This window comes from Arachis stenosperma, chromosome 9 (assembly GCF_014773155.1).
Source record: "Arachis stenosperma cultivar V10309 chromosome 9, arast.V10309.gnm1.PFL2, whole genome shotgun sequence".
NCBI classification, from domain to species: domain Eukaryota; kingdom Viridiplantae; phylum Streptophyta; class Magnoliopsida; order Fabales; family Fabaceae; genus Arachis; species Arachis stenosperma.
In genome coordinates, this window is record NC_080385.1 from 49,576,643 (window position 1) to 49,600,181 (window position 23,539).

At 36.7% G+C, this 23,539-nt stretch overlaps 1 protein-coding gene across 1 annotated transcript; it reads left to right on the top strand.

Moving 5' to 3' along the window:
• The first annotated feature begins 497 nt into the window (after positions 1 to 497).
• LOC130949491 (uncharacterized) lies at positions 498 to 3,093 on the top strand. The gene is made up of 6 exons (XM_057878194.1): positions 498 to 571; positions 1,926 to 1,989; positions 2,110 to 2,148; positions 2,219 to 2,345; positions 2,503 to 2,592; positions 2,684 to 3,093. The coding sequence occupies exons 1-6, from the start codon at positions 498 to 500 to the stop codon at positions 3,091 to 3,093; spliced, it is 804 nt and encodes a 267-aa protein (XP_057734177.1).
• Positions 3,094 to 23,539: the final 20,446 nt, after the last annotated feature.

Sequence of the window (23,539 nt, forward strand, 5' to 3'; positions counted from 1 at the left end):
GCTTAACAAATTCTTAATGCCAAAAATAAACTGAGTTATTCTTAACAAATTCTTAATGCCTTAACAAATGCTTAAAGCCAAAAAGCTACAATAGATGTCATGTTATTTCAAGTCAATATCTTTGCAATGGCAAAAGATATTGACCTCATATGCACAAAGAAAAGTAAACTTTGCAACGTTCACCAGTATTTCACCTTTAAAGTGTAGGTAAGGAATAGAATAATTTAAAGAACTGATGCCAGACATTGATAGAAGGAAAAGTCAAGTAGTCAACTTTCATATTTCAAACCGATGAACTCATATCTGAGGTATTTCTAAATAAAATCATTTTGCACCATGAGTGCTTCCTTTGCCCATTAATGCATTTGGGAGATTTAGGGTCTGTTTACAAGGTTCCTTATTTCTACCAAAATCATTTAATAATTTTCTCTGCCAGTTAAATGCACTTGTAATTTTAATATAACTAAATTCTAAATTATTAGAAGAAATGCTACTACATGTTGGGTCCGTCACTATCGCCATATTTGAGGCTTCAGAAAGAAATATGTTATTGGCCTATGAAGCAAAAAATGTAATTTACTCATAAGATAGTAGAGAAATTCTTCTACAAGGAAGGAAAATTGAAAATATAATTTACATACAATGAAGTCATTGTGTATGTTCTCTAGAATTGGGTGCCTACCAGAATCAATTGCCATTGGTCCATTCTCTAGAAAATAAAAGAAAACATCAATGAAGAATTTTATCGATCTAGATACCAATTTTAATTCAATACTGATCTTTGCAATACTTATATATGTTTTGTCTTTGTTTAAGCATTAAAACTAAAAAAACGTAGTGATATATATACTCACCTGGACTCATCACCTCATCACCATAAGAAGGAGTGTGACTATCACCCACAAAAAATAAATAACATGCACAATAAGTCACACTAATATATTCCATCCAGACCTACTAATAGTAACAACAATTAAACCCTATTCTATTAAAGTGAGATTTGTTATGTGAACTAAAGGATATATTGAGTTAGAACATAGTAGAAGAAGAAATAGATACTCACCATAGCCAAATATAGCAGAAATAATAGAGGCACCTACCACACAAGCACAAGCATAGTTGTCAAAGTTTGTATGACTATAGCTCCAAATCCTCACAGCTCTTATCATCTGCTCTCAAATTTGAAGAATTGCAAACTGCACCACTTACAAAAATAACAGAAATATTTATGAGGAAGGCCACCATAAGAACAAATCCACTTTCTATCATGTAAAATCTGCAAGCTTCCTATCAAACAATGAAATAGAAGAAGCAATGGGGACGAAATAGTGGGAGCCAATAATGCTTGTAATAATATATAATCACTTTTAATTTGTATAGCAAAGTTATTAAACCTCTTCTTAGCTTCATGGATTTACCCATGAATATATACATATATTATTATTATTTGATTGATTTTGACCACTAAATAATTTGAACATAGATTACAACTAGCTAGGTAGCCAACACATGGTTTGGCTCGTATTGTAGGAAAGTCAATTATAGTGTGAGAACTGAGAAGCTAAGCATGCATTATGCATATATATGTGACATTATTAAATGCACGCACCTCAACATTATAAACCTGAGGACTAAGCTTAACACTGCAGCATCCTCTGTTTTCACTCTTTAATAATACTGTACTAACAACAAACACCATCTTGCACTATTAATCACTCTCTCTCTCTCTCTCTCTATCTCTCTCTCTCTCTGTCATGACCAATATGCAATAACTTGTTGGAACCTATTAAACACACTTGCCAAATTCAAATAAAAGAAACAATTAGTAAATCTTTAAATATAAAGTTGAACTTAAATTGTACTCATCTAAGCAGTTCTTAATACATTAGTCAGTTAGTGATATCTAACTGATTATTCATGTGCAGATCTCTTCAAGTTAAAAACACAAAGGAAACTGCATCTGAGCTGCAATGCAGCAAGAATATGAAGGTAATTTTCTGATCTACCAAAAAAAAATTCTCCATGGTTAGTTAATTAATTTCCATCTCTCTCTATCTTTCTCATCAGCTTAATTATGTAAATAAACTTATTGTATTATTTAATTTGCAGGCAGGCACTAGTGAGGAAGCAAATATCATATATGAAGAGGTATATACAAGTATATTAATTGAATTGTTTTATCAATTAAAAATAAAATAAAATTGATTTGGGCATGCAGGAATATGTATTGAATTCTCGAGGAATGAAGCTTTTTGCGAGCAGATGGTTACCGGTGAATGGGAATCCAAAAGCGATAATCTTCATGTGCCATGGCTATGCCATGGAATGCAGCATCACTATGAACAGTAATTAATAATTTTAAATAATAATTACACTACATAAATAAATATATATATATATATATAAGAAAATTAGCTTAATTAATGAATGAATGAATGAATGAAGGCACAGGAAGAAAGCTTGCAAATGCAGGATATGCAATGTAGGGTGTGGATTATGAAGGGAATGGAAAATCAGATGGGCGTCAGGGTCTTGTTCTTGATTTTAATTCTCTCATCAATGACTGGTCCCACTATTTCACCACAATTTCTGGTAATTTTATTTGTTTTCAAAGGCATGATGAGGTGGACTATTTGTCTGGTTGCTTTCGATGGCTTCATGATTCATTGACATTTAATTACAGAAAAGAAAGAAAACAAAAAGAAGATGCAGGAGGTAACAGGATTGTACCTTGTCTTGTTAGTGTTGTGCTGCACTATCATTCAGGCATTTTCACAAACACCTGTAGCGTCCCCAAAACCAGCACAAAAAGCAGCAACATCACCACCAAAGGCAACTACAAAAAAAGCACCGTCACCAAAGCCATTAGTGCCAACACTGCCACAGTCACCAGACTCATCAGATGCAGCACCAGATGACATCAAAAAGATTCGAAAGAAGGTGAAGATATTCAACGTCCTAATTCGTCTGATGAAAACAACAGAGATAATGAACAACATCAACTCGCAGCTCATAACAGCCAAGACAGGAGGCATAATGATCCTAGCACCGGACGACGACGCTTTCACAGATCATTGGTACACGAAATCGTGATCTTATACACTTTCTTTACAACTCCGCATAGCTGACCAGCAAGTGCACTGAGTCGTCCAAGTAATACCTTACGTGAGTAAGGGTCGATTCCATGGAGATTGTCGGCTTGAAACAAGCTATGGTCATCTTGTAGATCTCAGTCAGGCAGATTCAAATGGTTATGGGATTTTGATAATTAAAAGATAGATAAAACATAAAATAGGTTAGAGATACTTATGTAATTCATTGGTAGGAACTTCAGATAAGCGTATGGAGATGCTTTGCTCCTTTTGAATCTCTGCTTTCCTACTGCTTTCATCCAGTGATGCGTACTCCTTTCCATGGCAAGCTGTATGTTGGGGGATCACCATTGTCAACGGCTACCGTCCGTCCTCTCAGTGAAAATGGTCCGGCTACGGGATACGTAGGGCTAATCATCTGTCGGTTCTCACTTGTGTTGGAATAAGATCCAATGATCCTTTTGTGCACTGTCACTGCGCCCAGCACTCGTGAGTTTGAAGCTCGTCACAGTCATCCTATCCCAGATCCTACTCGAAATACCACAGACAAGGTTTAGACTTTCCGGATCTCAAGAATGCTGCCAGTTGATTCTAACTTATACCACGAAGACTCTGATCTCACGGAATGGAAGGCTCTGTTGTCAGGAGAAACAACCATGCGTCGTGGACCAGGAGGCCAAGAGATATACATTCAAGCTTATTTTCAGGTATGATGGTTTCAGTGGCTAAGAGAAGGGGGGGTTGAATCTTAGCCCCTTTTTGCTTGCTAACACTTGCTGGACTTTAGATGAGACTTTTCTGTTTTATCTCGTCCCTAGTCACGAGACATTTTCATTTTGTCTCGTCACTTGGCATGAGACATTTTTGATGTTGCATCTTGAACAATAAAAACAGAGGTGAAGTAGGAGAGAGATAGAGAAGATAACACCCAGATATATCCTGGTTCAGCTGCTAAGTGCAGTGCAGCCTACATCCAGTCTCCATCACAATAATGATGGAATTTCACTATAATCATCAAGATTACAACTTGTAAAGTGCTAACCCAACTTACAAGGGGATTCCCACAGAATCATGAAACACAACACAGATGTACAAAGGAACTCTAAGACATCTATGGCTTTTTCTTTTAATTTTGCACTCTCTGCCTTTTTTCGCTCTATGGCTTTTTCATACAAACCTCACTGTTTGCCTTTTTCCATGAGACTCAAGACATGACAAAATTAAACAGAAAAATACTAAACAGAAAACTTTGAAGGAGAAGAACATATGTTAGCTCAGGTAGCTCTGAGAACCCTGTGCCTTGCACTCTCACACTGTCTCCTTGCTCCAAACAGTGGCTGTTCTCTCTTTTTAAAGAAGAGGGAAGCCTCCACACTTGAAGCCAATACGCAAACCAACTTCTTCCTCCTTCAAGAAACAGAACTGGTTCGGCCACATAGAGAGAGAAGAGATAACCATGTAAAACCCAACATGCAATTACCTCTAGTCCTTTCTTGATCATCACTCTTCATCAATCCGAGCTCTCCATTCTTGGCTTGCTCTCCAAGATGGATTTCTGGCCCTTGATGCTTCATGATGATGATGACTTCATCTGCTTCAATCTCTGCCTCTACCATCACTTCGCCACTCTAGCTACTCCCTGTGGTGGTTGAGCAGAATCAAAGACAAGCCATGCTTCAAGAATCTCCCTTGCTGGCCGAATCTTCATCTTCCTTTTTTGAGCATGAAGAAGCCAAGATCTCATCACAAAATCTTACCACAAGTGATGCAAATCTTAGCCACAGCATACTTTTCTTTTTCTTTTTCGTGCCATCATCATGATGGTCTTGTAGCTTGTTCTCCCTTCCTTTCGGTAGCTTACATTTGCTTCCATGGCTACCAATATTTTTTGTGTAATAACCGAAGAGAGAATGAGATGAGAGAGAGGAAAGAGAAGTTAATAATTAATGGAACAAAGATAGAGAATAAAGTAAATCAATTTCCCTTTCTCTTTACTGGAAAGCGTGTAGCTTTAGTGCTTGTAGTCAAATCAATGACACTCATATTCTCTCTCATGTTTCCAATGCTATCAAATTAAATTTGGAATCCATTCAAAAAGGAGAGATGGGATCCGTTGGGAAGCATGAAACAAATATTAACATTGGCTTTCCTGATGGACTTAGGATTCGGATCATGCATGGAAACATTCATCAAAATTTAAATTGGGCTTTGTTGCAATAAAGCTTAATCTGACCCAATAAAATTTTGATTCAATCAAATTAATTGGGCTTATGATAATGTTTGAGTTTTGGCCCAATTAATTTATTTTCCATTCAGCCATAAGAAACTAACTCATATTAATGCTGAATATTTTAATCATTGGGCTAGCAACATTTCCTTTTAATTCGGCCCAATATATAAAACCTGCAACAAAATTATTAATCTATATATTAAATAAAGGTCAAATTAATAATTTTGTAATTAATTATTTTAATAATGTTTAGTCATCACAAATATTAATTTAGAGTTTTCCAAACTCATCAATCTCCCCCTTGATGACAAACATTATTAAAATTGAAATGGAAAGAAATTTAGAGATTGAGTAAAGAATACTCCCTTTGAGTTTGAATTTCTCCCCCTTTCAAAATGTCACATGGCTCCCCCTTAATGTATGCTATTTTACCAAGGGAAGCATAAACCTGTAACATTTTAATCAAGCTTCAAAATAACAATGTTATTTAGCATATTTATTCATAATGCTAAATGCTTGATTTATGAGCAGATTTGAATGATATACAAAACTCATTTGTTATCAGTAATCTGATTTTCTGCTCAAACTCAAAATAATCAATAATAATCAATCAAAAAATTATCTTTGAAGAAAGTCTTGCTGTTCAAATTGTTTAAAATATTTTCCAACAAATCAGAGCAACTTAGTTATGGTAGGAGAAATATTTTTAATCATGGTATGATCATTCCAAACCCAGCAACTTTCATCATTAAAAAAAACTAAAGGAACTGCCAAAAATAACTTATTCAGCAAACAAGTTTTCCAAGATGAATCAAGATATTCCTATTCCAATAGCATCAAACATATTCATCAAGATAAATCATTTGCTTCCTCACAAGTGTGCATGTTATCAACCAGGCAGCCACAAATACATCACAGATGCATCACAAGTATTGTTTCAACACAGTAAATATTTTACCAAGATAAAATTAAATTTCAAACTTCAAAGCTTCAATCATCAACTCAAAACAGCAAGCATCAATCAGATGCGTTATTAACATCAAACATATAACAAAATATTGAAACTTCTTCCAAACAAGGATTTCATCCCTGTTTTGTTAAATTCACTTTTCAGCACTTCCTTTCTCAATTTCAATTTTCAGCACCATTTCTCTCCATTTTGGCATCAAGGGGCACTGCAAAATAAATGAATACAACATACAAAAGGCAGAATATTTGTTTTTCACCAAAACATAATGGTCCAGTCAGCACACATGCATTTGAGCACATGACAATCAAAGCTCAACTCAAAATCAATCTACTAACACAAAGTGCTCAAAACAGAGCCAGATCAGAGCATAAAATAGAGCAAAACAGGTCTGCAAAATAATGCAACATAACAGTTTCAATTCAGCCTCCTTCTCTTTTTTTTTTTTCATCAAGGAGGGACCCTGCAAAAAATGAGGAAAAAATAATGCAGTACATACTAATTCAAGACAAGTGAAAATAGTTCCTAAGGGATGAGAAAAGGATAAAGATTTGATTTGACAACTTCCAAAAAAAATGAGGAACGGATCAGAGTGATGTCAAAGAGATTTGGTGGGGCCCAAAATAATTAACTTCAGTTCAGTCTCCCCCTGTATCATGGCCCGTTCAACACATCCTGAAATTTGTCTCCTGCTTTCCTACGAGACAAAACCAAACAGAATCAAAAAGTTCACAAATTTTCAACAGAACTTAATTCTATCATTCCCAAACTGTTTCTTAAGGTGCAGAATCTGTCTTCACATAAGGGCTTAGTGAAAATATCCGCAAGTTGATCTTCGGATTTTACAAATTGAATATCAATAGTTCCCTTTTGCACATGTTCTCTAATGAAATGATATTTAATTTCAATGTGCTTTGTTCTTGAGTGCAAAACAGGATTTTTTGAAATATTTATTGCACTCATGTTATCACAAAATAAGGGTATGCTATTGATCTTTAATTTGTAATCTTCCAATTGAGTTTTTAACCAAATTAATTGCGAACAACAAGCAGATGCGGATATATATTCAGCTTCAGCTGTGGATAGAGCCACTGTGGCTTGTTTCTTGCTTGACCACATGTTGAGTGAGCTTCCAAGGAAGCAACACATGCCCGAAGTGCTCCTTCTATCCACTCGATCTCCCGCATAATCTGCATCACAAAACCCTACTGCACAAAAATCATCAGATTTTGGATACCATAAGCCATAATCACATGTTCCCTTAATGTACCTAATGATGCGTTTAACAGCTGTTAAATGGGATTCTTTTGGGTGAGATTGAAATCTTGAACATACACCCACACTTTGAACAATATCTGGTCTAGAGGATGTAAGATACATTAGTGAACCAATCATTCCTCTATACCGTGTCTCATCCACATCTAGGCCATCATCATCCTTTTCAAGTTTAGTGTTAGGATGCATTGGTGTTCCCATTGGTTTGGAATTCTCTAAGCCAAATTTCTTTATCAATTCTTTTACATACTTGCCTTGGTGAATAAATGTACCACTAGGAGTTTGTTTAATTTGGAGGCCAAGAAAGAAAGTTAGCTCTCCCATTAAACTCATTTCAAACTCACTAGTCATGAGTTTTCCAAACTCTTCACACAAGGTTTCATTGGCCGATCCAAACACAATATCATCCACATAAACTTGAACAAGAAGGATATCATCATTAGAAACTTTAATGAACAAAGTAGTGTCGGTGGTTCCCCTTTGAAAATGATTTTCTAATAAGAAGGCACTAAGCCTTTCATACCAAGCTCTAGGAGCTTGTCTAAGGCCATAAAGAGCCTTTGAAAGTTTAAAAACATGATTAGGAAAATCTTTATGTTCAAAACCGGGGGGTTGAGCCACATACACTTCTCTATCAATGAAGCCATTAAGGAAAGCACATTTAACATCCATTTAAATCATTTTAAAACCCTTATGGGCAGCATAGGCAAGAAGCAACCTAATTGCTTCCATTCTAGCTACCGGAGCAAAAGACTCATCAAAATCTATTCCCTCTTCTTGATCGTAACCTTGGGCCACTAATCTAGCCTTGTTACGAACAACTTGTCCATCCTCACCAAGTTTATTTTTGAAAACCCACTTAGTACCCGTTACCTTCTTACCATCCGGATGAGGTACTAAATTCCAAACCTTATTCTTGTCAAATTGAGCAAGCTCCTCTTGCATGGCCTTGACCCATGATGGGTCTTCAAGAGCTTGTTTGACATTGTTGGGCTCCATTTGAGACAAGAGAGCAAAGTTGCTAGGTTCGGGTTGCCTTTTGGTGGAGGATCTTGTGGTTATACCTTGAGAGGGATCACCAATGATGAAATCATGAGGATAACCCCTCATGGACTTCCATTCTCTAGGCTTTCGGACAGGTGTTGAGCTTTGATGAACTTCTGATGGTCTCACTGTTTCAGTTTCTCGTGTCTGCTCAGGAGACAAAATGGAAGTTTCTCCTTCAATCTGACGAGATAAAACAGGGCTGACAGATTCTTCATTTTCCACAGTTTTGGAATTTCCTCTACTTGTTCCATCCTCTTCACAATCTGAATCATTTTCTTTTACAATACTGGGAATTAAGTTAGAATCACAAAAGGTAACATGTATGGATTCCTCTATGGTCCTATGCTCTTTGAGATAAACTCTATAGGCCTTGCTTGTGGTGGAATACCCAACAAACATTCCTTCATAGGATTTTGGATCAAATTTTCCAAGGTTTTCTTTATTGTTAAGTACAAAGCATTTACATCCAAAAACATGAAAATACTTAAGATTTGGAGGGGTTCCTTTCCATAGCTCATAAGGAGTTTTCTTTAACCCTTTTCTAATGATTGTTCTATTCAAAATATAACACGCTGTGTTTACAGCTTCAGCCCATAAAAATTTGGGAATTTCATTATCACATAGCATGGCCCTAGTCATTTCTTGAAGGCTTCGATTCCTTCTTTCAACCACCCCATTTTGTTGGGGGGTTCTAGGGCATGAAAAATTATGAGAAATCCCTAAGTCATCACAGAATTTTTCAAAATCTTGATTTTCAAATTCTCTTCCGTGATCACTTCTCAAATGGGCAATTTTCAAATCCTTTTCATTTTGAATTTTCTTGCAAAGGGTGGAGAAGGCATAAAATGCATCATTCTTATGAGCAAGGAAAAGTACCCAACCGAATCTAGAGTAATCATCAACCACCACAAGACCATAGTGTTTACCTCCTAAACTTTGAGTTCTAGTAGGACCAAAAAGATCAATATGTAACATTTCCAATGGCCTTTTGGTTGATATTCCATCTTTTGATTTAAAAGAGGATTTTACTTGTTTGCCCAATTGGCAAGCATCACAAGTAAGATCCTTATCAAACTTGATGTTTGGAATTCCTCTAACCAAATTCTTTTTAACTAGCTTAGAAATTTGGTACATGCTAGCATGACCCAACTTTCTATGCCAAAGCCATTTTTCAGATTCAAGAGAGGTAAAGCATGTTACATTTTGTTCCTTTAAATCCTCAAGAGTTAATCCATACACATTATTACATCTTTTAGCTTCAAAAAGAACATCCCCAGTTTTTTCACAAACTACTAAGCAAACAAGTTTCTTGAAAATAACTTCAAAACCCAAATCACACAATTGACTAACACTAAGCAAGTTATGTTTTAATCCATGTACAAGAAGGACATCATTTATACAAGATGAGAGATTTTTACCCACTTTCCCAACAGCTACTATTTTTCCTATTCCATCATCACCGAATGTGACAAATCCTCCATCATATTCATCAAGCTTTATGAAGAAGGCTGTCTTTCCAGTCATATGCCTAGAGCATCCGCTATCCATGTACCATGTGTTCTCTTTTCTTTTGGATGCTAGGCACACCTGCAAAACAATGCTTAAGAGACCTTAGGTATCCAAATCTTTTTGGATCCTTTAACGTTAAACCATCTTCTATGTCCTAAGCCATTGTAATCAAAAACAACTTTACAAACTTTGTCACCAATCATTCTCTCACCAAAGAAACATTGGATTGGAAAATGTCCATTTCGATTGCATAGTCTACAAAATCTTGGAGTTGCTGTTTTATTAAAGCAAGTTGGGTCTTGATACTTTGCATCATTTGAAGATGAAGCAATGTTTTCAAAATATGATTTTTCAGATTTATAAAAGCCCAACCCAGCTTTGTCATAAAGAGGTTTTTGACTAGCCAAGATTTGATTCAGATTTTCAGAACTTTGGGTGAACTTGGCTAAGTCTTCTTTAAGTCGGTTAACCTCTTTAAGCAACTCTTCATTTTGCTTAAAACAATTCACATATGCAAGGACTGAATGGTCACTTTCACAACTTTTAATTTGGGCTCTTAACTGCTTATTCTCTTCAATAAGATCACAAGCAGTTTCGGCCTCTCTCACTTTTTCTTTTAGAAAATTGTTTTCAGCTTGAAGAATGGTAACTTGTTGTTCAAGTTCTTGATTTTCCAGCAGAAAGCATCTTATTTTTTCAGAAAGGTGGTCTATCATAAGATGAAGATCTTCAGTGTCAGGGTTATGAAAGACTACCTGATGTACATGATCTGCCATAAGGCACTGTTGGGACTTGGTTTCTGACTTTTCATCATCATCATCATCTGAGTCATTTTCCAACTCTTCCCATGAAGCCATTAGTCCTTTCTTCTTTCCTTCTTTCGGCCTTTCTTCCTTCTTCAACTTGGGACAGTCAGATTTGAAATGCCCCATTTCCTTGAAATTGAAACAGGTTACCTTGCTAAGATCTTTCTTTGTCCTCCTGGAGCTGCCGCCTTTGCCTTTGAGCTTTGCCATTTTCCTGAATTTTTTTGCAAACAACACAAACTCATTTTCAAAAGAGTTATCACTGGATTCATCATCTAGAGGGTTAGTTACAGAAGAAAATGCAATTCCTTTCTTTTTTGAATCTTTTTTCAAATAGGAGTTTTCAAAAGCAAGTAAGTTTCCTCTCAAATCATCAAGTGTCATGGAATCCAAGTTACTACTATCAGAAATAATTAGGGCTTTTGTTTCCCACTCTTTTGTGAGACACCTCAACACTCTTCTCATTAGCACAGATTCTGAATGTGTGATTCCAAGAGCATCTAAGCCAATAGTGATGGCATTGAACCGTTCAAACAGTTCATCTATGGACTCTCCTTCCTTCATTGTAAACATTTCATATTCTCTGTTTAACATGTCAGTCCGAGTCTTTTTTACAATGGTAGTTCCTTCATGAGTGATTTGCAACTTGTCCCAGATTTTCTTTGCCATTGTGCATCGTGATACTCGTCGGTACTCCTCAAAGCTGATAGCACAATTGAGCAGATTGGTTGCCTTGGCATTTAACTCCACCTTCTTCCTATCTTCCTCGGTCCAGCTTGCTTCTGGTTTAAGAGAGGTTACTCCTTGAGCATTTGTGGTAGTAGGAAATTTAGGACCTTCCAAGATGATCTTCCAAAGTCTGTAATCTACAGCTTGTACAAATATCTTCATCCTCTCCTTCCAATAGGTATAATTTTTCCCATTGAAGAGAGGAGGTCTGTTGCTTGATTGTCCTTCGGTCAGATTATAAGACACCACATTTGCGCCACTGTTTTCCGCCATTAGGATCTTTACTCCAAGCTGCAAAGCTTGATCTCTTTGAGACCAAGCTCTGATACCAATTGATGGTTTCAGTGGCTAAGAGAAGGGGGGGTTGAATCTTAGCCTCTTTTTGCTTGCTGACACTTGCTGGACTTTAGATGAGACTTTTCTGTTTTATCTCGTCCCTAGTCACGAGACATTTTCATTTTGTCTCGTCACTTGGCATGAGACATTTTTGATGTTGCATCTTGAACAATAAAAACAGAGGTGAAGTAGGAGAGAGATAGAGAAGATAACACCCAGATATATCCTGGTTCAGCTGCTAAGTACAGTGCAGCCTACATCCAGTCTCCATCACAACAATGATGGAATTTCACTATAATCATCAAGATTACAACTTGTAAAGTGCTAACCCAACTTACAAGGGGATTCCCACAGAATCATGAAACACAACACAGATGTACAAAGGAACTCTAAGATATCTATGGCTTTTTCTTTTAATTTTGCACTCTCTGCCTTTTTCCGCTCTATGGCTTTTTCATACAAACCTCACTGTTTGCCTTTTTCCATGAGACTCAAGACATGACAAAATTAAACAGAAAAATACTAAATAGAAAACTTTGAAGGAGAAGAACATATGTTAGCTCAGGTAGCTCTGAGAACCCTGTGCCTTGCACTCTCACACTGTCTCCTTGCTCCAAACAGTGGCTGTTCTCTCTTTTTAAAGAAGAGGGAAGCCTCCACACTTGAAGCCAATACGCAAACCAACTTCTTCCTCCTTCAAGAAACAGAACCGGTTCGGCCACATAGAGAGAGAGAAGAGATAACCATGTAAAACCCAACATGCAATTACCTCTAGTCCTTTCTTGATCATCACTCTTCATCAATCCGAGCTCTCCATTCTTGGCTTGCTCTCCAAGATGGATTTCTGGCCCTTGATGCTTCATGATGATGATGACTTCATCTGCTTCAATCTCTGCCTCTACCATCACTTCGCCACTCTAGCTACTCCCTGTGGTGGTTGAGCAGAATCAAAGACAAGCCATGCTTCAAGAATCTCCCTTGCTGGCCGAATCTTCATCTTCCTTTTTTGAGCATGAAGAAGCCAAGATCTCATCACAAAATCTTACCATAAGTGATGCAAATCTTAGCCACAGCATACTTTTCTTTTTCTTTTTCGTGCCATCATCATGATGGTCTTGTAGCTTGTTCTCCCTTCCTTTCGGTAGCTTACATTTGCTTCCATGGCTACCAATATTTTTTGTGTAATAACCGAAGAGAGAATGAGATGAGAGAGAGGAAAGAGAAGTTAATAATTAATGGAACGAAGATAGAGAATAAAGTAAATCAATTTCCCTTTCTCTTTACTGGAAAGCGTGTAGCTTTAGTGCTTGTAGTCAAATCAATGACACTCATATTCTCTCTCATGTTTCCAATGCTATCAAATTAAATTTGGAATCCATTCAAAAAGGAGAGATGGGATCCGTTGGGAAGCATGAAACAAATATTAACATTGGCTTTCCTGATGGACTTAGGATTTGGATCATGCATGGAAACATTCATCAAAATTTAAATTGGGCTTTGTTGCAATAAAGCTTAATCTGACCCAATAAAATTTTGATTCAATCAAATTAATTGGGATTATGATAATGTTTGAGTTTTGGCCCAATTAATTTATTTTCCATTCAGCCATAAGAAACTAACTCATATTAATGCTGAATATTTTAATCATTGGGCTAGCAACATTTCCTTTTAATTCGGCCCAATATATAAAACCTGCAACAAAATTATTAATCAATATATTAAATAAAGGTCAAATTAATAATTTTGTAATTAATTATTTTAATAATGTTTAGTCATCACAAATATTAATTTAGAGTTTTCCAAACTCATCAAGGTGGAATGGAAGTGGTTGTCAAGCACGCGTTCATAAGTGAGAATGGTGATGAGTGTCACTTGATCATCACATTCATCATGTTGAAGTACGAATGAATATCTTAGAACAAGAATAGGCTTGAATTGAATAGAAAATAATAGTAATTGCGTTAATTCATGAGGAACAGCAGAGCTCCACACCTTAATCTATGAGGTGTAGAAACTCCACCGTTGAAAATACATAAGTGATGAAGGTCCAGGCATGGCCGAATGGCCAGCCCCCTAAACGTGATCAAGAGATCAGCAGTGATACAAAGATAGTCTAAAAAATGATCTAAAAATCTCCCGATATAAAATACAATAGTAAAGGATCCTATTTATAATGAACTAGTAACCCAGGGTTTATAGAAATAAGTAAATGATGCAGAAATCCACTTCCGGGGTCCACTTGGTATGTGCTTGCGCTGAGCGTTGAAGCTTTCATGTGCTTGGGCTTTTTTTGGAGTTAAACGCCAGCTCTGGTGCCAGTTTGGGCGTTTAGCTCTAGCTTTTATGGCAGTTCTGGCGTTTAACGCCAGAAAAGGGTAGAAAGTTGGCGTTAAAACACTAGTTTGCATTATCAAAATTCGGGCAAAGTATGGACTATTATATATTGCTGGAAAGCACAAGATGTCTACTTCCCAACGCAATTGAGAGCGCGCCGATTGGGCTTCTGTAGCTCCAGAAAATCCATTTTGAGTGTAGGGAGGTTAGAATCCAACAGCATCTGCAGTCCTTTTTCAGCCTCTAAATCAGATTTTTGCTCAAGTCCCTCAATTTCAGCCAGAAAATACATGAAATTATAGAAAAATACACAAACTCATAGTAAAGTCCAAAAATATAATTTTTTCATAAACCCTAATAATTATATACTAAAAACTATCTAAATCATATTAAAAACTACCTAAAAACAATGCCAAAAAGTGTATAAATTATCCGCTCATCACAACACTAAACTTAAATTATTGCTTGTCCCCAAGCAACTGAAAATAAAATAGAATAAAAAGAAGAGAATATACAATGAATTCCAAAATATCAATGAAGCTTAGCTCCAATTAGATGAGCGGGACTAGTAGCTTTTTGCTTTTGAACAGTTTTGGCATCTCACTTTATCCTTTGAAGTTCAGAATGATTGGCATCTCTAGGAATTCAGAATTAAAATAGTGTTATTGATTCTTCTAGTTCAGTATATTGATTCTTGAACACAGCTACTTTATGAGTCTTGGACGTGACCCTAAGCACTTTATTTTCCAGTATTATCACCGGATACATAAATGCCACAGACACATAACTGGTGAACCTTTTCAGATTGTGACTCAGCTTTGCTAAAGTCCCCAGTTAGAGGTTGATAAACCCCATTTTTAAGGTTTATTTTGTATTGAATTTAGAGTATTTTGATAACCTTTTCTCGCATTTAACCTATGAATTAGCATAGTTTTGTAATCTCTCCCGTATTTGTGCTTAAGTGTAAAAACATGCTTTTTAGGCCTTATTTTGATAATTTCTAATTCCTCTTTGATTCCATAAGATGCCTTGATGTGTTTGCTAGTAATTCCAGGATTGAAATAGGCTAGGAATGGATCAAAGGGAGCAAGGAAGGAAGCATACAAGTGGAGAGAAGCATGAAAAGTCAAAGAAGTGAAATCAGCCAAGCACGCGCACGCGCACAAGGCGCTCGCGCGCACATTGCAGAATCGGCCAGGGACGCGCACGCGTACCGTGCGTGCACGCGTCGCAACCCGCACATGACTTCATTAAAGCAACACGTGCCTGGCGATTTTGAGGGGTTTCTGAACCCATTCTGGCGCCAATTGCTGATAGAAAGGAATAAAAGGATCAAGGATTGAAGGGGGAAGACATTGAATTTAGTTATCAATGAATCTAGTTACCATTAGTCATAGCTTTAGTTTAGAGTAGTTTTAGAGAGAGAAGTTCTCACTTCTCTTTAGAATTAGGATTAGGTTTAGGTTAATCTCTTTTCTTAGATCTAGGTTTAATTCATGCTTTAATTCACTTCTCTTTTATCAAGACTTAATCTTCTCCTCTTCCTCTTTCTAGTTATGTGCTTTAATAATTGTAATTCTTCATTTTGTTTTGGATAGATTGTTGTTCCTTTGTTTTCTTTCAATAATGCAATTTGAGGTAATTCATGATAATTGTGATTTCCTTGATTGTTGTTGTTAATTCTTTGCAATAATTGTTGTTAGATTCTATTCTTGTTGTTTATTTACTATGCTTTCCTTTTACACCTTCCAAGTGTTTGATGAAATGCTTGGTTGGATTTTAGTGTAGGTTTTGTTCCTCTTGGCCTAGGTAGAGTAATTAGTGACTCTTGAGTTATCTAATTCCTTTGTTGATTGATAATTAGAAGTTGCAAATTGATTTGAATGCCTCTAAAGCTAGTCTTTCCTTTAGGAGTTGATTAGGATTTGAGGAATCAAATTGATTCATCCACTTGACTTTCCTCCATGGTTAGAGGTTAACTAAGTGGGAGCAATGGACAATTTGTCATCACAATTGAGGAGGATAACTAGGATAGGACTTCTAGTTCTCATATCTTGCCAAGAGCTTTGCTAATTGTTAGTTTATTTTCTTTGCCATTTATATTTCTTGTCCAAAATCTTAAAAACCCCAAATATAACTCACAACCAATAACAAGACACTTCATTATAATTCCTAGGGAGAACGACCCGAGGTCCAATACTTCGGTTTATAAATTTTAGGGGTTTGTACTAGTGACAAACAACTTTTGTATGAAAGGTTTATTGTTTGGTTTAGAAACTATACTTTACAACGAGATTTCATTAGTAAAACTCTAAACCGTCATAAATTCAATCATCAAAATGGTACCGTTGCCGGGGAATTGCAATGGTGTTATGTTATTGGTTATTGTATATATGTGAATATTGTGAATATGTTTGCTTTTGTTAGCTCTTACTAGTTTTAGGATTTAATTTCCTTACTCCTTATTTGATTTTTGTTTTTATTTTCTCTTGCTATCATGAATTATCACCTTAGCTATGAGTTTGGTTATCAACATGTTGTAGGAAATAAGGACTATAATGAAGATGTGTATCAAGGATGGGATAACCAAAGGTGGGAGGAGCCATATGCATATGATCAATCCTCTTGGCAACAACCTCCACCAATGCACTATGAAGAAGAGCCATTCTATGATGCATATCAATCCAATGGATATAGTGAATCACCTTGTGACTTTCAAGAACTACCACCATATGCCTATGAACCATATCCTCAACATAACTCTCAACCATACTCACAAGCCCCTTCTTACCAACCACCTTCATATGACCCTAATCCATATCTATCCTACCAACAACCATATGAGCCACATATAGAGCCACCACCACTCCAACATCAACATTTTCAAGAGCCACCCCCTTCATATTATTACCAAGATGAACCACCTCCAATAAATGAAAATTTTCAACCACAAGATGAATACTACTTTCCACCACAACCTCCTATGGAAGAATACTCATATCCAATGAACCAAGAGCCACATGATCCTAATCATATTATCCAAGAGGAACAAGAGTTAAGGGATCATCTCAAGGAAGCATTGGATCAATTTCAAGCAACCATGGAGTGTGTTGTGCAACAAGTGGAAAGAATGAAAAATATTGAACCACCACAACTCTACCAAGAAAAACCACCTTCCTATTATGAACCCTTCCCCCAATTAGATGAACCCTTCCACCCACCCCAATCTCTAATGGATGAAACCCTTGGTGTTCTTGTTCAAGGGCAAGAAGAGATGAAAAGGGATGTGCAAAATTTCATGGCCGCCTTGGATGTGGTAACAAATCAATTAGCATCCCAATGCTTGAACACTCAAGGAACTCCCATGGCTACATGTGGAGAATCAAATGAAGAACATAGCATGAAGGAGAGATTAGAAACCCCGGTGGGAAATGAGGGAAGTTGCTTTGTATTGGAACAATTGGAGGAAGCTTTAATTGTTGAAGACAAGGAAGAAGTGGTAGAAGACTTAGGAGATGCGGAGCCTCCATGGGAACATAGAGTTGAAGAAAACCCCTCCAAGATGATTGAAATTGATGCTAGGGAGGAAAGTGCACACCTTCCAAGGCATATTCCATATGAAGACTTGGATGGGATAGAGAAAGAATTGAGTTCCCTTGGTGATGAAGAGCAAGCATCAAGTCCTAGTGGTGAAGAATCCCTTGAGCATGAAGAACCTTCTCCGGTTGGATTTGAAAGCGTTGAGGAGGTAAATTTTTCTCACCCTCCCTATTATGATTTGAGTAAGGTAAAGGTTTAGATAAAGTTGTTGAACAAAGGATTGAGATTAAGAGATCTTGTGAAGAGGTGGAAGTCCTTAGAAATAGAAGGATGGGAGTGGAATACGCTTTGTCAAGATCGTTGGAAGCATCTTTGCCTAGGTTACTGGTGCACGAAATTGTGATCTCAACTTTTTATAACTCAAACAATCCCCGGTAATGCCTCCAAAAACTTGGTGCTCAATACCATGGTCTAAACACAACTTCGCACAACTAACCAGCAAGTGCACTGGGTCGTCCAAGTAATAAACCTTACGCGAGTAAGGGTCGATCCCACGGAGATTGTTGGTATGAAGCAAGCTATGGTTATCTTGTAAATCTCAGTCAGGCAGATTCAAATGGTTACGGATGATATATGAATAAAACATAAAGATCAAGATAGAGATACTTATGTAATTCATTGGTGGGAATTTCAGATAAGCGTATGAAGATGCTTTGTCCCTTCCGTCTCTCTGCTTTCCTAATGTCTTCATCCAATCCTTGACGTTAGGATTTTTGCCAGTAAAGGATTTCATAAAAACAGTCGCGTTGTAGATATAGTCTCTAAACCGACAAAAATCCCTTCGTACAAACGTTTTGGTTGTCACAAGTAACAAACCCCTTTAAAATTGATAACCGAGTATTTAAACCTCGGGTCGTCTTCTCAAGGAATTGCAGGGAGGTATGTTCTTATTATTGGCTATGAAAAAAGGTAAAATTGGGGTTTTGGAAGTAAGGTGGGAATATGTTATATGACAAGTAAAATAAAATAATAATAGCTGTAAAATAAACCTTTGGCAAGGTAAAAGAACTGGAGGTCCTTTCCTAGTTATCCTTATCAATTGTGATGAGAATTGGATTTTTTTCCCACTTTGTTAACCTCTAACTTATGAAGGTAAGTTAAGTGGATGAATTCCAATTTTCAATCAACAATGAGTTTGATAACTCTAGAGTCACCAATTATTTAACCAAAGCCAAAAGGAAAGAAAATTGAAACTGCTGGAATAAAAATGCCTTCAGATGGGAAGCAATAATCATGTAATTAAAAGAAAGCAATAATAACTGAAATATCTCAAATAATATTAATTCAAAGAAAATCATAACATGAAAGAGTTCATAAATTAATTGGAAAAATGAATAAAAATAAAGAATCTGGGATTGAGAGTCACTCCTAAAACTAAGAGAAGTCCTAAATCCTAATCCTAAGAGAGAGGAGAGAATCTCTCTCTCTAAAAACTACATCTACTCCTAAAATTGTGAATGTGAGAGCCTCCTCATGAATGAATGTATTCTCCCACTTTATAGCCTCTAATATGTATTTTTTGGGCCGCAAACTGGGTCAGAAATAGCCCAGAATTCGCTGGTCTCGAATTCAACCACGCTGGATTTCCGTCACAGCGACGCGGCCGCATGGAGCACGCGGTCGCGTCACCTAGCGTCAGGGAAACTATAGCATATTATATATCAAATCGAAGCCCTGGACGTTAGCTTTCCAACGCAACTAGAACCGCGTCGTTTGGACCTCTGTAGCTAAAATTATAGCTGTTTGAGTGTGAAGAGGTCAGGCTGGACAGCTTAGCAATTTCTCCAACTTCTTGTATTCCTTCCACTTTTGCATGCTTCCTTTCCATCCTCCAAGCCATTCCTGTCCTGTAATCTCTGAAATCACTTAACACACATATCAAGGCATCTAATGGTGATAAGAGAGGATTAATATTAGAAATTATAAGTCCAAAGAAGCATGTTTTCAATCAAAGCACATAATTAGGAAGGCAAATGTAAAACCATGCGAATAGTATGAATAAGTGGGTAAAGAGTTGATAAAAACCACTCAATTGAGTACAAGATAAACCATAAAATAGTTGTTTATCAACCTCCCCACACTTAAACAATAGCATGTCCTCATGCTAAGCTCAAGAGAAGCTATAAAGATGAAGAGGAATGGTAGAATGTATGAAATGCAACCTATCTATATAAATGCAACTACATGCAAAATATTTCTACCTACTTGATTAAAAATAAACAAATCTTTCAAGAACAAATATAAACTGGATTTCACTAATTCAAATCATAAAAATGAAGCACAAACAGACTTGTAAGAAGAAAATAGCTTATGAAAGCAGGGAACAAGGAATTGAGCATCGAACCCTTACTGGTAGTGTATACACTCTAATCACTCAGGTGTTTAAGGTTCGATCTCTCAATTCTCTACTAACCTTGCTTTCTAAGGCTTGCTCTTCATCTAACAATCAACATAAATTTAATGCACAAATACACAAATCAAGAGGTCTTTTAAGGGTTGTAATGAGGTTAGGGTCAAGGTAGGATTGTATTTGGTCAAGTGGACTAAAATCTGAATCCTTAATTAACTTAAACTTTCCACCTAACTTTAGACAATCCATGTAATCACAATACAAACCTAACTGTCCATTAACTATGTTTTTCACATATTCATACATTCTAATTTCAAGTACAACTCATATGCATTGCTTTCACCACTTACTTTGGGGCATTTTGTCCCCTTTTATTATTTGCTCTTTTTCTTTTCTTTTTCTCCTTTATTTTTCTTTTTTTTTTCTTTTTTTTTCTCAATGCATATGATTAAAGTATTGAATGCATGAACATATTCTCAACATCCTTTCACATTTTCAGAAAATTCTAACATACTCAATTCTCAAACCAATTGTTTCCAAACCCACTTTTCTCACACTTAATTTATGAGCACTCTCACTAGTCTAAGCTAACTAAGGATTCAAATTAAGGACATTATTGTTTTCTGCTTAGAGTTAATGATGTGCTAAAGTAAAGAACAAAGGGGTAAAATAGGCTCAAATTGGTTTGCAAAGGATAATGAAAGGTAAGGCCATGTGGGTATGTAAGCTAAGTGAAACAAAGACCTCAATCATATAAGTGCATGCATACATCAAATTATGGAAATATAGAATTAAGCAAGACAAAGATCACAATTTTAGAGAGAAAAATACACACTAAAACAAAATTTTTGGTTGATAAAATACAACCAATTCAAATAGGCTCAAAAATCTCATAGGTTTTGTGTGTTCGAGTTCTAAACCATGTTCCAGTATAATATCTCTTCAAACAAGTGTAACATTAAATTTTATTCGAATTAGTGAAATTTTCTAAAAGGTTTCTTGAAAAAGAAAATATTACTTTAACCAAGTGGTAAAATATGCACAAAAATCAAACAAACATGCAAATGCAACAATGAACAAACAAATAAAATAAAATATTGGTGTTGAGTCAAGAAGTAACTAACCCATGGAGATTGGTGTAACACCCTACCATACAGAGTCTTATGCTTAAGTCATAATTCAGAGATGGCAAGGTATTACGACCTCTAAAATAAAAATTTAGTACGTATAGTAGAATGAAGGATTGATTATAACTAGGAGCCTTTGTAGAAAAAGGGGTGAACAAAAACCGCAACTCAAAAGCGCATCACTCCGATCGATAACGTAACGAACAAGGATAACCAACGCGAGATTATATATATACAAAGGAGTGTCAAAAACAGGAATATCAAGACTCAAAATCCGGCTGCGAAGATAACCGATCCGAGCATAGCAATATATACATATGATAAAATAAGGAAAACCCCAAAGGAAACCCAAAGGGACACAAATACATAAAACCTATTCTCCAAAATCTCCCATAAGAGGAATCATCACAGTTTGTATTATTTAATGGAGATAAAAGTATCTAAGCAAAACATATAAACCAAAAACATAGTCCCCAAGAACAAGGAATCTTCGCAATTCTAGAACTCTCCAGCATGCCTCAGCAGGAAACCGTACGTCCTGCATCTGAAAACCACAAAATCCGCATGGGTGAGAACCAGAGGTCCCCAGCATGGTAACAGCTTCCACATATATAATACATAATAATAGAGGAAAGCCAAAGGCAATCCTAGAACTTCCTCCAGATAATATCAAAGCTTATAAACAAGCTAAACCATATAAGGGCATCTAACTAAAGATTCTTCAATCTAACTAATACTTCCCTTTCCAATTCCTTCTCACCTCCCAACCACCAGCAGGAGTATAATATAGCAAACACAGTTATATCAGACAAAGAATATACAAATAGGAGCAGTTAAGACATTTAGACAATTAGCAAGTAATATGTAGTCAAATAGGCAATCTCAAACAATTCACATAGTATGCATATGATGAATGCCTGTCCCTAGTGGCCGATGATATCATCTTGTCGGTTATAGAGCCAACCCGACAAGTCCTGGTCGCCATTGGACTGTCCTCTGTCGCGCATCCCAACTCGAGTTTTACTCGTTATAAACTTGATCATAAACATGATCCATATCCATCACCCTCACTGGTGAATATTTCGGGGGCGAGCTCATCCGGGTCTTTCACAGTGCCCGGCCACACTTACGACATAGGGTCAACAGAGTATCAAGTCTCAACCTGGAGCACGTGGTGGCTAGCCACTGCTACTACCCAGGGAAACTCGTATCTCTGATAGTGGAAGTGCAATTCACAATTATCAATAATTCAGCATCAACATGCATGAATTCTCATCCATGGATCAACATCCATATCAGCCATCCGGCTCACGGTTCAGTCCAGAACCAGCCAATATTCATAGCATACTGATGAGCGGATAATTTATACGCTTTTTGGCATTGTTTTTAGTATCATTTAGTTAGTTTTTATTATATTTTTATTAGTTTTTAGTTAAAATTCACTTTTCTGGACTTTACTATGAGTTTGTGTGTTTTTCTGTGATTTCAGGTATTTTCTAGCTGAAATTGAGGGATCTGAGCAAAAATCTGATCCAGAGACTGAAAAGGACTGCAGATGCTGTTGGATTCTGACCTCCCTGCACTCGAAGTGGATTTTCTGGAGCTACAGAAGCCCAATTGGCGCATTCTCAACGGCGTTGGAAAGTAGACATCCTGGGCTTTCCTGCAATATATGATAGTCCATACTTTGCCCAAGATTTGATGGCCCAAACCGGCGTTCAAATTCACCTCAAGAAATTCCAGCGTTAAACGCCGGAACTGGCACCTAAATGGGAGTTAAACGCCCAAACTGGCATAAAAGCTGGCGTTTAACTCCAAGAAGAGTCTCTACACGAAAATGCTTCATTGCTCAGCCCAAGCACACACCAAGTGGGCCCGGAAGTAGATTTTTATGTCATTTACTCATCTTTGTACACCTTAGGCTACTAGTTTTCTATAAGTAGGACCTTTTGCTATTGTATTTTCATCTAAGAATCTTGGTAGCTATCTTTGAGTTTCATGCTATCTTAGATCATTGGGAGGCTGGCCTCACGGCCATGCCTAGACCTTGTTCTTATGTATTTTCAACGGTGGAGTTTCTACACACCATAGATTAAGGTGTGGAGCTCTGCTGTACCTCGAGTATTAATGCAATTAC

What these genes read in the sequence shown, in the direction of transcription:
- LOC130949491 (XM_057878194.1), top strand. Translation starts at nt 498, where the DNA reads ATGTTGGGTCCGTCACTATCGCCATATTTGAGGCTTCAGAAAGAAATA. An exon ending in TGGCCTATGAAGCAAAAAAT is followed by an intron (nt 572 to 1,925) that starts GTAATTTACTCA and finishes ATTCATGTGCAG; the next exon opens with ATCTCTTCAAGTTAAAAACA. An exon ending in AATGCAGCAAGAATATGAAG is followed by an intron (nt 1,990 to 2,109) that starts GTAATTTTCTGA and finishes TTTAATTTGCAG; the next exon opens with GCAGGCACTAGTGAGGAAGC.